This window comes from Falco rusticolus, chromosome 3, assembly GCF_015220075.1.
Source record: "Falco rusticolus isolate bFalRus1 chromosome 3, bFalRus1.pri, whole genome shotgun sequence".
Lineage (NCBI taxonomy): Eukaryota > Metazoa > Chordata > Aves > Falconiformes > Falconidae > Falco > Falco rusticolus.
The window spans coordinates 107,127,089-107,140,603 of NC_051189.1; the positions used below are offsets into that span (position 1 = coordinate 107,127,089).

At 41.4% G+C, this 13,515-nt stretch overlaps 1 protein-coding gene across 9 annotated transcripts in view; it reads left to right on the forward strand.

Annotated features, from left to right (window-relative positions):
- The first annotated feature begins 2,758 nt into the window (after nucleotides 1-2,758).
- GNB1 (G protein subunit beta 1) overlaps nucleotides 2,759-13,515 on the forward strand; it is a 45,904-nt gene continuing 35,147 nt past the window's right edge. For 2 of the 9 annotated variants that reach the window (XM_037378684.1, XM_037378683.1), the window contains exons 1-2: nucleotides 2,759-3,407; nucleotides 5,597-5,731. In XM_037378684.1, the coding sequence (XP_037234581.1) occupies nucleotides 2,772-3,407; nucleotides 5,597-5,731 (771 nt within the window). In that variant the 5' untranslated portion in view covers nucleotides 2,759-2,771. Of the gene's footprint in view, nucleotides 3,408-3,989; nucleotides 4,168-5,596; nucleotides 5,732-13,515 lie in introns of those variants that run through there. The other 7 variants (XM_037378675.1, XM_037378682.1, XM_037378685.1 and 4 more) reach the window with 6 other exon arrangements.

The following is a 13,515-nucleotide window of genomic DNA, read 5'->3' on the forward strand; positions in this document are numbered from 1 at the left end:
GATTAAAAATCAAAAAGAAATTTTAAAAATAAAGATAATGCATATATAGTAGTTTCCAGTACAGGACTATATGAAGGCATCAGAATTAAACATTGTGTTGCACACAGTAATGTGTGATTCCTCTGACAGATTTTAAAATGCAGCAAAACTGATTTGCCCATTTGAGATTTACAAAACAAAACCACCCCACCCACCCCAGCCGAAACCAACCCTCTGCTCTGTTAAACAACCACTTCCAATCTTTGTAATCCCTCTTCATGCTAGTAGTATAACTATGTATCAATCAAATTTTTCAGTGGAAAATAAGATACAATTACATCACTGGATCAGAAACAGGAACTACTGTAACACTTGTATTTTTACAAAAGAACGGGTGTGGTGAGCGCATTAGTTATGTGTATATGTGGTTATATTCAGCATGTTTGAACACATTCGGCCAGTTTGATTTCCTTACCCAAATTCCGTGGAATTAAAGACATGGCAGAGCACAGACCTGTGGACAGAAATTCCCTTCAGTTCTCATAGAAGAGAGAAAGCATCAAAATCAGAATGCAAGAAAAATTAGAGATTCCTAGGAGAAGATAAGATCTGAACATGTATTTCATTAAAAAAAAAAAACACCAAACCAAGACAAAATGTTTAGGTACTATAATTATCCCATTACTAAAAGCATGAAAGAGGATTATAAGGAAGAAAAGCAGTAAGTATTTGTATGATAAGGCATGTGCAATGGGAAAGAAGCATGCATTAGTTTATTATGATACAGCTAATTCACACAACAATTCTTCTAGTCTGGTAGCAAAATCTCAATGCCACTCATCTCTTGAAGAAACATAATGTGATTTACTATTTATTATGAACATCAGAACATTATTTTTGTTCATTACACAGATTTCTTCTGTATGATCCAGTGTTAGCTGAAAATTTTCCACAAAGTCTCGTAGGACTTAAGAATTTTCCTTAGCAAATCATTTTTTTTTTTAATCCTTTATGTATCATACTTTTTTTCCCCTCACGATGTAGGCCATTCTTTTCTACACAAATGGTGGTGTATCCCCAAAAGGGCATTTTAATGTCTGCTATGCATAAAAGCAATTCCTAGCACACAGACATACACAAAATTGTGAAACTTATCTACTATAAATCTCCCTGAGACTTTTTGACTTAAATATTGCAATAATGTGTATAACTGATATTGAAATCTCTAGAAAACTTTACAAATTTCTAATAAACTTGTGGTGTTTCTTAAGCACTTACATTAATTGGTATTTTGCAGATGGGAATGCTAGATGAATGTCCAGCCCCAGCCTCAAGAACATCAGCATACATCCTCATCTGCATACAAGTGGCTCCACAGATTTTAATGGGTCAGCTCCTGTCCACAATGCACATGCATGCGTATTTCTTTCGGGGTGGAACAGGAATTATTTCCACATGGTTACTGAGCAGAATATAAGCAATTTGGGACTATGTATCAAAAATCCTTTATTCTGAGTTCAGTAAATTTCTTATTTTTTTACTTGTGAATCTCAGGGCAAAGAATTAAAGCTTTAGCATAGCATACAGGTTATTTAAAAACAAGCATTTGGTTACTATAAAACAAAGACTTAACCACACCAGGATCTAATAGCTGTTAGTAACAGACAACCTGAATAATAGCCAACCCACTTTCCTACAATTTAATTGGCAAACCTATTCTTTCTCTTACTAATTAGAGGTAACCACGCCTACCTTCCCAGAAAGCATGGCGGTAGTAACAGTTTGTTTTAAATTCTGGAGAAGCAAGCAACTACTAAGGGGAGAATTTGCAGAACTACTGTTCTCCCTAACCTTTTTTTTTTTTTTTTGGTTGTGAGGTTTTTTTTATTTTTACATGTTCTTTCTGGATAGGTTTTTTTAATTCAAAATTTGCTATGATGCTGTGGTTTGGTTTTTTTTTTTTACTTTTTATTGTAACCCTAGTTTGGTAGCAAGGTAATTTCACCTCTTAGAAAAGTATAAACAAATATGGGAACACTCCCCCACGCCTCCCAGATTTAGACCTAATGGTAGAACAAGAAGTGATACAATATTTTATGTATACTTACTTGTTATTAAGTAACAATGTTTTAGTGTGTGAGTGCTGGTGTGAACTGATTCCATCCTGGAACATCTATCCTGCCTGACTTACTTGAGGCCCAGTCTGTAAAACAGAAATGGCATGGTTTTATGTTCCCTAATCTTTTCTTTGATTTGCCCTTGCCTGCAGTGCCTTCCTGAGCAGCGATGGACACTCATGCTGTGAGAAGAATATGAAAAGAAGGCTCTGGAAACTTTAGCCGTGCTAGTACCCTTATAAGCGACATTAGAAAAAAGAAGTTCTGAGGATACTGAGTTGCCGCTCGCTGTCGAGTTCCTGAGGGAAAGATGGTGAGACAAAGGTGTTTGCTGCTCGCCAGCACTCTTGGAAGTGGTATTTGAAGACCTGTGCCCCTCACTGGTGCTCAGCAGCCCGAGGCGCCTACCTCAGCACTGCCTTACGCCGCTGAAGGGGCGCCGGCCTCTCCTCGGGGCCCTGCTCTCTCGGGGCGACTCTACGTACATAACGTCGTTTGTGGGACTGTTTCCGGGCTTGTTTTTCTTTTGTTCGCGGCCAGGCTTTTACACGCTTGTTTGCGGCCTGGGCGCGGCGGGGCAGGAGCGAGCCCACCTCCCCTCCCCCTCGCCTCCTCCCCCGGCCTTTGTTCGCGCTGGGGGAGGAAGCGGCGGGAGCGGGGCCGACCCAGCCCGCCATGGGCGGGGGACGGGCAGCCGCGCGCTCCCCGCTTCCCGCCCGCCCGCCTGACTGGAAGGGCGTTGCCCCCCGCGCGCGCGCGGCGGGGGCCCGGGAGCGCGCACCGTGGCCCCGCCGGCCGCGCTGGCGGGTCCCCCGTCCCGTCCCCCACCCCCTTTCTCCGGGCGAGGCGCCGAGGCCTCCGGCGAGGCCGGGCCTGCGCTTGCCGTCGGCGGCGCCGCCTGGCAGGGCGGGCGGTGCCGGGGGCCGGCGGCGGGGCGTGGAGCCGAGCCGAGCCGGGGTTTCCCCGGCCGGGCAGCACGGGCGGGGCGGAGGGGGGAGGTTAACCGCGCCCAGGCTCTCGCTTCCCGATGGCTGCGGGGAGCTGAGCGGGCGCCCGGCGTGCGAGGAGGAGTCGAGACCCAGCGACACCCCCCTCCCCCGCCGCGCTCTCCTTCCGACTCGACTCCCCCGGCCGGCGCGGCCGCCTCCCCGGGACCCAGCCGGGCAGAGCGCGGGCGGCTCCCCTCCTCCTCCGCCCCCCCTCCTCCTCCTCCTCCGCCCCCCTTCCCCTCCCCAGGCCGGCGGGACGCGGGCAGGAGCCGCGGGCGACGGACGTCCCGGCCCGGTTAATGAGCAGCGGCCGGAAGGGCAGGTAACCGTCTGAGGGGAGCGAAAGCGGGGTGGGTGGGTGGGGGGGGAGCGCACAACAGCCTCGTCGCCTTCCCGCCGCCGCCCGCCTCGCCGAGCCCCCGGCCCCACCCCGGGGCCATCTTCCCGCCGGCGGCCCTGGCTCCCCCTCAGCGCCGGCTCCTTCCTCCCCTGCGCGGCTGCGCCCCGCTCCCCTCCCCCGCCGCCGCACTTCTCCTTTGCCCCAGCGCCCCCCCCCCCCCCCCCCCCCCCGCCGCTCCCTCGGCTCTCGCCTCGCCGGGGCCCCGGGCCGGCCCCCGCCGCCTCGCCCACCCGTTCTCCGCGGCCCCCGCCGGAGAGGAGGAAGGGCGGCTGATGGTTTGTCCACCTCTTAGTATGGCGGGGTTGGAAATAGACCCCCTCCCCCGCGCTTCCCCACCTCCTCGGTGCTCCAGCTTCCCCTAAAAAAGAAGTGTGTTTGTAGCTGGAGGAGGAGGAGAGAAAGGTGGGGGTGGGACTGATTCTCTCTTGAAGGCTTTAAGGCGAAAAGGGAGGAGACCTTGGATCTTGCGGGGTTCCATTTTTAATTATAATTACGCCGTAGTGGTCTCTGCTAGACGGGTTTGAGGTGTTTTCTTGCACTCGTTAAGGCGCAAAAGGCGAGTTTCCCGAGCCATCCAGCCGGCAGAGGGGATATTTGGAGAGAGATTCAAGAAAAAGCTATGGTGGTGCCGGCTGTAATGGTGGAATACTGATTGAGAGGAGACGGGGGTGAGACGCCCAGGGTAAGACGGCTTCCAGCAGCCCCCGGCCCGGCGGGGGGCGCGCAGGCTGGCCCCGGCTGCTTGTGCCTGGGAGGGGGGGGCTGGGGAAGGGGCTTCTTCCCTTCAAAAGCCGAGCCTCGGGGGGATTTAGACCGTGTATTTGTCGTCCCCCCATGTATCACGGTGCTGCATGTTTCTGTGTGCCCGTAGCAGCGATAACGAAGATCATGGAGGGTGTTTGCTACAATAGAAAAATGGAGTTTGCTCCTCGGAAATGCTCTTAAAGATATCGTTTCGCTTCCCCGCTTCTTATTGAAAGCATTTCAGTATTTGTTTATTTTTTATCCATACCAAGGATATTGAAGGAGCAGGGTTTTTAAATCTATAGCTTTGTAGGAAATGAAGAGGTGTAAAGTCTTGTATGTAAATATGAAAGAGACGAGGCGTTCTATTAAAAAAAATAATCTTGTCCAGAAGGAAATCAGAATGATATAGAGGTTGTTGTAAGACATCAATTTATCATTCCTGAAAATGAACTGAAATTTTAACGAATGTGATATTTCATTATTCTCCAACAAAGTCTTGCTTGAGACTCGTTATTTTAAATAAGGCATTCTTCCTAGGATGCCGGCTGCCACGTTATTATGTATTGTCTCCACAGGAGAAAATAGGAGGAAAGGACTGTAAATGTAAGCCTTAAGTGATTATTGAAACAGCGTTTGAGAATAGTTGGCTCAACTTGGAGAGGTGATTTAAGACTGAAAAATTAAACGTTTTGCTGCTGTAAAATATCCGCACCTAATCGCGGGAGATTTATCCCATATTTTAAGCTGATCGCTAAACACAAGGATGTAAATCAAGACAAAATGCTGTCGATGTGTGTGTGAAATACATGTGAGGAAACGAACATGTTAATATCTAAACTTGCTCTAAATGTAATATTTATCGAAGGTTTTGTTTCGTTTTGGTTTTTTTTTTTTTCTTCTCCTCCTTCCATGCCTTAGGAAAGGAGAAAGAGAAGGGGTGATAATAGTGTAGTTGTTTTGGTGGCTGCAGATTAGCCAGGGTGTGTGTTGATTTTCTTTTTGCTGTGAATGAATGGATCTTTCTGTGCCTGGGCCCAATAGCTGCGACAAGATGGCGTTTGCAGCAAGGCAGCTCTCCATGTTTCCAACTCCTCCGCACCACAGCTTTGCCAAACTAGATCTTATTTCGTAATTGTATTTTAGATTTACTTTCTCATTTTTTTTGCTTTCTTCTTTTTGGGGGGGGGTGGGGGTAGGAGGAGCATTTGGAAGATTGCTGCAAGAAATCTGTGGGGCTTTTTTCTTAATTTTTGTGAGCTTCTCCAGATAGGAACTAGGTGGGAGGAGTAAATAGTTTTATTGAAATGTTCACATAGGCTCTTACTGGATAAAGGGGTGACATGATTTTCTTTTTTACCTTGCAGTGCCTGCTTAATACCATCAAAATGTTCTTGGCTTTTATTAAGCCTGTTGCTGAAAAACAGTATTTTAAACCTAGACCACAGGTACGCAAAGGCTCTGCTGGGGCTGTGTACTGTTGCTGGTTCTCTACTAGCCAGGTAATCATCAGACCCCGTGCAGACAGTTATCTTTCTCTAATACAAGAGAGTCTTCCATCTGCTTCAGAATGCTAACAATTTGCGAAGGCCCATTAAAACTGCTTTTGACCCAGATTTATTGTCATACTCTAGGTAACTAATTCCTATGGGAAAGAATAAGAAAGGTTTTGGGGCTATTAAAACAGGTCTGTGTCTGATGTATTTAAAATGACATTATACATTTCTAAAGCCTTTTATGTGTGTTTTTTAGCATCTTTTAAGGAAAATGGACTTTCAGATTGTAACTTTTGTGATCTTTCACTATGGTGCCAAGCTTCCTAACTTTGGTAGCCCAAACAAAATAGCTTGGTTAATATTTGATATACTGGACTCAGGCTTAAAATAATACACTTCCCAGCATGAAAAATAATAAATGCTTGTTATGTCTCCTGTATTTAAATGACCTCCAAATCTTTGGTAATATCAACCTTTTAGTACTAGTTATCTATGGCGTAATGTATAATCAGTTGTTGTTAGTTTATTGTAATAGCCCAGCTGTAGTTCATACACAAGGAAGCTAGGAAGCCGAAGAGCTGATTTGCAATTGAGGCTTGCATTGTTGGTTTGTTTTTTTTTTAAGGGGGGGGGGGGGGGGGAAACCCAAAACAAACCTGAAATTAGCTAAATGCCTTTTACTTATCTGGTAGTTAAGAACAATTTTGTAAATCAAGAATACTTGTCCAATAAACTGTTAATTCCATTTGATGGTACTTGTAATGTCCTGTTGAGCTTGAAACTAGTTGTGCAGGTTTTTTGGTACTACTACTTGGGCCTTTCAGTACAGGATCAGAAAGGAGTAGGGTGATGTGGGATTTTGTATTGGGTAAGATAAATTACATTTATCCTTGTTTAGTCCTTGCCAGCTGCTAAGTCAGTATGTAGCAAGCATTCTACCGTGAAAGCTTTGGCAACATGTAAGTTAGAATTCCATAGTAAATCTTAGCAGAACAGGTTTTTAAATCATCTCCATACCTCATGGAATCTGAGAATGTTGTTTTTATACTTAATGAGGATTCTTCTTGTGTAAATAACCAATAAAGTGTTGTCTAATTAGGAAGTGTGTAGAATTTTGTATAGTATTAGTATCATCCAAGAATGAACAGTCTATACAGCTATAAAAAAATTTAAATTAGAACAATTAAAACAATAGAAAAAGAAATACCTTAAATTAATGCAATTACTTTCAGGATCCTTTAATTATAGTAGAAATATATATCTTTTGCATTTGTAGGATGCCTTTTCCTGAAATTAAGCAAGATGTTGGCTGTAGTGTGTAATAACTTCCTGGTGCTTTGGAGGCTTCAATTTGGTCATGTGGAAAACGACTCTAACTGTTTCCTCTTAGTTACTTAGTTTTTATGTTTCTATCCATGTGAAACGATGCCAGTTCATCTGAAACTTGCCTTGCTTCTGCAGATTCTTGTGATGCCTATTGCTGTACTTAGGAATGTTAAGGAAATGTTGGGTTTAGCTAGCTTTGTAGTTATTGTGATTTAAAAAAAAAAAAGTTGCTTGCTTTCTGTGAAGCCAGCAATAGATTTGTCTTATGTACATCGGGCTCAGCTCATGTTGTAGTCAGTGAATTGGATTAAATTCTTACTGTCCATGGATTTTGGCTCTCGGCATTAGTGGATTGGTAATTGATATTCTCAATTTTAATATCCAGTTTTAGCCATATGGCATACCATATTGTTTCAAAAATTGCATTTGGTGCTAGTGTGTTGCTAGCAAGTTGAATGAGAAATCGTGCAATCATGTGGTTGAATTATACTTAGGTGAGTGTCCTTTGGAGTCTTTAATGCCTATGTATCATGACATTATTTTGGGTATTATTCCCCCCCGCCCCCCCCTAGTATTTACTGATATGTTGGGGGGAAAATATCTATAATCTTGAAAACTCACTCATGTTAATGGAATGTTTCTTAAACATATGATTGAAGATAAAGTGGAGAAAAAATTAAGGGAGTCTCTTGATTGCTTGAAGTGCAGACTCAAAATGAAAAAAATACATATTCCATTCAAAATGTTTTTTTTCTCCCCACTGATAATGTTGGAACTAGTATTAGCCAAGGTCATGATAAAAACAAAAATACCCCCAAGCCCCTATGTTTCTATTTAACATAGTATCTCAATTTATTATTTCTTCACAGGGTGTCTAGTATGCTGGGGATTTTGTGTGCATGGATTTGTTTTTCACCAAACAGAAATGTATGCAGAATCCATAGATACTTGAGCCAACTGGTAGTTCAGCAGAACATGAAGAGGTTTTTAAAAGCTCTGAGCTGGCCATGAACAGTACCTTTACTTCAGATGCCAAAATAATCAATGTAAATTACTGTGGAAGGCTTTCTTCCACAGTACAAAAATATGGACACTCCAAATAGGTTTTGAAGCAGAATACTGCATTTTTAAAGCACTAGCAGGGTTCTAAGTAGAGCGAAAGGAGATGGTTAGTTAGCCTTTGAACAAAAATATGCATTTAGAAGTATTTTTGGGAACATAAAGATCAGATGTCTTGGCCTGTTTTTTAAACAGCTGACCTTCTAAATGTGTCTTCACAATTTAATAGACTCGTAAGACTATATCACTTGTATTAGATGTCCATTCAATTTATTAGAGTGATACAATGTGTTAGCCTCTTGAAATATAATAAAATATTTCTGTTTGTCTGGAAGACTGGTTGGAACCTTGAGTGTAATTGTTATTAGGGGGCAATGCTTGCCTGCCCGGTATATTTTTTAGACATCCAGGAATCTTCTTTCTTGAACCCAGCTAGAGAGTAATGACACAACAATATTCATGCATGCCATCTGGAAATGGTGAAGATAAGGTGTCAGCCTTCTGTGCATATCTACCTGTGCATATCTTATGCTCAGTGTTACTGGGATGCTGTAATTAGATGCCTACATGGTAATTTGTATGTGTAAGCCAAAAAATTTTTTTGGAGACATCATGGAAGCATAATTTGTAGGGAATCTTGGAAATTATAACTTTAAATTCTGTCTAGGGTTTCCAGCACTGGCCTGAACACTCAGTTGTTTGGTTCTCAAAATTTTTAAGTGCCAGAAAATAAGGATCCCATAGTAAATGTTACACGGTTGACCTGGTTATTGGTATTTTAGGTCATTGGGGCGAGGGGCATGGAACGACAAACACAGGAATAACTGCTTGAGAAAGCAGTTACTAAGCAAATAATTCAGTTGTTTAAATGTTGCTGGATGTAAACCTTGTTGAAATCCAATACAAATAACTATAGCACGTTTAAAATGGGAATGCTTTAGATGTTGCAGATGTTCAGAAGACCTGTCTTTGGATTAATGGTTGCCCTCTGTCAGCTATTCCGTGGTAATTATCCGTGCCTGCGCTCTTAAGATAAGTGCAAGGTTATTCAAATAAGCATAGACCTTTTTCAGGGGGGACCAAATTAATCCCAATATCTCAAACTCAACGTAAGCCTAAAGGGTGCATAGAGATGACTTTTGTGGGTCAGCTGATGTTGGAAACTTGCTCATGAGTCTGAGCCCTGTTTGGCTGGTGAACAAGCAGAATATGTAGGTTAATACCAAGATCTCTGAGATTTCTTACTGGCTTGAATACTCAGGTAGACCTTGTTTTAAAATTATTTTTTCCAAATTTCTTTGACTTAGGAATTGTTGAAAACAATTTTGAAGAGAAAAGGTTATTTTTGTCACTTGTCACAGACTTATGAAGATAAGAGCTATAGTTATTTTTTTATTTTGTGAGGCTGAAGGGTTTAAAACTTGATTTTCCTGTGCCGTGTCTGTTTTGGAATCCTAATAATGCAAAGTGAAAATGAAGCTGAAGACCTGAAAAAGGTGCTCTGAGGGAACTTAAAGGAGACAAGATAGAAGGTGCTCTGTAATTGACGGTTGTAAAGACGGCTAAATATTCTAAATACTATGATAAAATAATTGAACTTGATCGGGGGAAAATCAGTAGCAGGATAACACAGTGAAGAGAAAGAGTGATTGAAGAGATCTAATTGCCATTTTAATATGAATGTAGTCATTTCTGTAAGTAGTTTTTGCATGAAACCGCGTTCATTAAAAATATGGGGGATTTATTTAAGTAGAATGTTCAGTCTGTCAGATTACTACAATTTCTAAGGTCCTATGTATAGAAAAGAAACACCTTCTATATGTTAGAAGGATGAATTGAATTGTAAATAGCTAATACTCTTTTTTTGTATGTTCCTATATTGTATCTGAGGACGGTTGCCTAAAATTTCTTGCCAGTTATGTTTATCATGTTTTTCCTCGGATGAGATATTTTTGATGTCGTCTTGAAAACTGCAGTATGGCCTGTCAGCACTCCCAAAAAAGAAAAATATTAATTATCTGTGATAGATTAGATTGGGTTTTTTTGAAGCTTTTATGTAATGCAGGCCTATATTAAAAACAATGTAAAGATTTTCTCACTATATTCATGTCTGTCTTTTTCACCCCCTAGGGAAAGGGGCCGGGGTGTGTGTGTGTGGGGGGGGGGGAAGAGTAAAACCAAAATACTTCTCTCTGGAAACTCCTGCATGCTGTCTGTCAAAGTAGTTGTGAGATTTTTACCAGCTCAGGTATCAGTGATGATATTGCTCATCTTTTTTACAAAATCAAATTGTATTGAGTACAGGGGACTAAATAAGAAATTCCGCAAAGCTTTCTGTATGACTTTCACAAAGATGAACACCCACAAAGTTGACATCACTGACAGGAAAGCAATGTCTTACCTCTGTGGCTTGATTTTTCTTCTATTATGGTAGACTTTAGAGTAGCTGATGCTAGTTATTTCTTTTTTTGTAAGAAAGACAAAGAATATCTGCTTAACTACTGCAGGTGAGCTGTTAATTCTGTACACTTTTGTTTTCTTACTGCTTTTCTGGCTGCCTGGCCTATCTTGGCCTGGATGTAAGGAACCATCTTAGAAAGTCTGTTCAGTAACATGTGCTTTGTGTTCATCCTGACATTTTAGGATTTATTGAAATCTGTCAATAAATAGAGGTTATCTAAGATTATTTGCAAAACCATGGAGCTATTCCAGAAGCCGGATTGGTTTTGTTTTATTTCTGTGAAATGCCAAAACAAATCTCCACACTGCTCTGACAGAAAAATTGCTATTTGTGCACTTCAAAAATTGCAGTTGAACTCTCGCAGAGAATGAAATATGTGCCCAGTATTAATGCTGTGTGCTTTACTTTATTGTAACGAGAACTTTCTCGTTGGGACTTAGGGTATATTTTACTAGACTGTTTACCTACTGAGCAGGCTGTTCAGCTTACAAACGTTTTTGGAGGTTATCTGGTATGCTGTATCTGTCCAGATGTTGTGCCTTGGTAAGCTGTTGCCTGAGGTGTTTGCTCCCTGTAATTGGTGGGGTATGTGGCTTGCTTCTGGAATTAGAGAAATTGAACTGCTCTGGTGTACTCTTTTAAATTTGGAACACTTTGTATTCAGTTCAGCTGTTTGACTTCTGTAGGTATTGAGAGATTTGCCAGAAAATTGAAGGATAGGAGGTGGGTCAAAGCTTCCGAGGTTAAAGCATACAGACAATGGTAGGAACATGCTTTTTTTTGTTAACGCAGAGATCTTAAAACTTAATGCTTAGTTATCTTTGCTACTGAAAGACCAGGCAGAAATGTTTCAGTTAGTAAGCAGCATTGACCAAGATATCCCCAAACTTAGTTTGATATGTTGTGCAAAACAAATATTTTTCTAGTGAGATCTTTGTGGTGAAAAACTAGTGCAGTCAATCTGTTTTTTGCCATATATGTAAAGTTCTGTCAATTTTTTTAAATTGTTGAGCTGATCCATGTTAGTTAACACCAAGTGGTTCAAGGTATGTGTTGAACATAGCAACGTTTGAATCTCAAAATTAAAAAAAACAAACACCATGAGTTATAACTGCATAATACAAAACTTAATGTAGTTTTGTTTCCAGTAAATGAAGTGACAGCGTGCACCAAAGCAGGCCTACATGTGCTTCAAGATGCTGAGAAGAAATCTCTTAATGGGCCTTTTGGATTTTTCAAGTTTAGTTCCCAAAACTGTTTTCTTCAGATAGCCTAGCAAATGTGTTTGGAGGGTGGTGTGGTAATTTTTTTTTCTGTTTGTCTAGAAAAACAAAGTCGATGTGATAGTCTGCTGAAACCTTTGGTACTCGGAATAAGATTTTACGGTACTAATTAAGGAGTTCTCTTTGTTAGAACATATGTTTGATATTCCTGTTGCACATTCTTTGTGAAGTGGTAAAATACTGGAGATACACTGCTGCTTGTTTAACAAAGGTGTTGTCTGTACAGAGGTCAAGGATGGTTCACTTGATGCATGTGGCAATTTAATTGTGCTTCAGGTTACTAAGTCCTGGATTTCACTACAGGTTGTCAGATATTATCTGGCTAGTGCCTGTCAACTTGCTGTAGAAGTCAATATACAGCATTTTGGTTAAAAGATGGTATAATATTTAAAGAAAATGAAATAATACTGAACAGCAACAATTTAACAGATTTAAAGTCTTGACAAAGTGTGTCTTTAATAGATGCTTGAGAAGTTGGGGAAGTGCATTTTCATGTATGAAAACTTGAATATCGTAGAAACTGCACAGTGAAGTCATGGGTTAGCTCAACTTTACTGTCTTCCTTTTTTCTTGTGCCTATAGACAATAGGTGAAGCTTCAGCATTTCAGGAAATACTTTGATTTGTCCTACACAAAGATTCATTGCTGGTATGTGGGGAAGGCAGAACTTGTGCAGAACCTGTGTTTGCAGTTTTAATACCTGGGCAAGTAGTTCACAGGTGTGAGTAGTTACGTATCTGATTATTCAAAGTCTTACCAGTCTTTTTTGACATCCTGTAAATTCAGGAGATCCGAGGTTAAATCATGGAATTTTTCAAAAAGAAAAAACTGTATCCTTTAAAAGCAGAGTAGAGTATCTGGAAGGCAAGGAGGAAACATATTATAAACACTATAAACTCAGGAACTTTGAAAACAGAATGAAGTTCTTAGAAAAATTATGGAAATCTTAGTCAATTCCTTAGATGTGAGAAGATGCCCGGTTATCTTCATGTTTGTTTCTAGTCTGACTCTTCTCTATTCCCTTTAACTCTTATCAGAAGATGGAACTCATACTAAATCAAGCTGCTCTGTGTTTGCTACCCTGGGGATCAAATATATAAAGCTTTTGAACATATTTTCTTGAGATAAGATGGGATGTGAAGCTGTGTCACCTAGCTAGCAGTGCCTACCGGTTCACCTGGATACATCCTGTGGAGATTTCAGGTTTAATTCATTTGTTTTTGATTTCTCAGTCAAATTTATCCTGTAGTAATTTTTCTGTTCCATATCCTTGCTGTTGTGAATTAAACTTAAAAGGGCTCACTCTGGGGAAGTCAGTTATTGCTGCCCTCTGTCACAAAAGGTGGCATAGACATCTGCTGTTCAGCAGCTGCCTTGCCAGTTCACAAATTGGCATTTGAGGAAACCAAGATGGGCAAACAGTTTATCATCATACCCTGTGCTGCAAAACTGTGATAGTTTGGCTTTTAGATAATGAGCAGCTTGGCTCTCACAAAAGATGGAGGAACCTATAAAAGCAAGCTTTTCTAAGTGGAAGCTGGAGTTGGAAGCAACAGTAACTGTTTTTCCCAAGTCAGAATCTGTAATACTCTGTATAAGGTGGTAGTGGCCAGTCTTCAAAGCTTTCTCCCCTTCTGTTTTTAAAGGACCAAGCTGATACA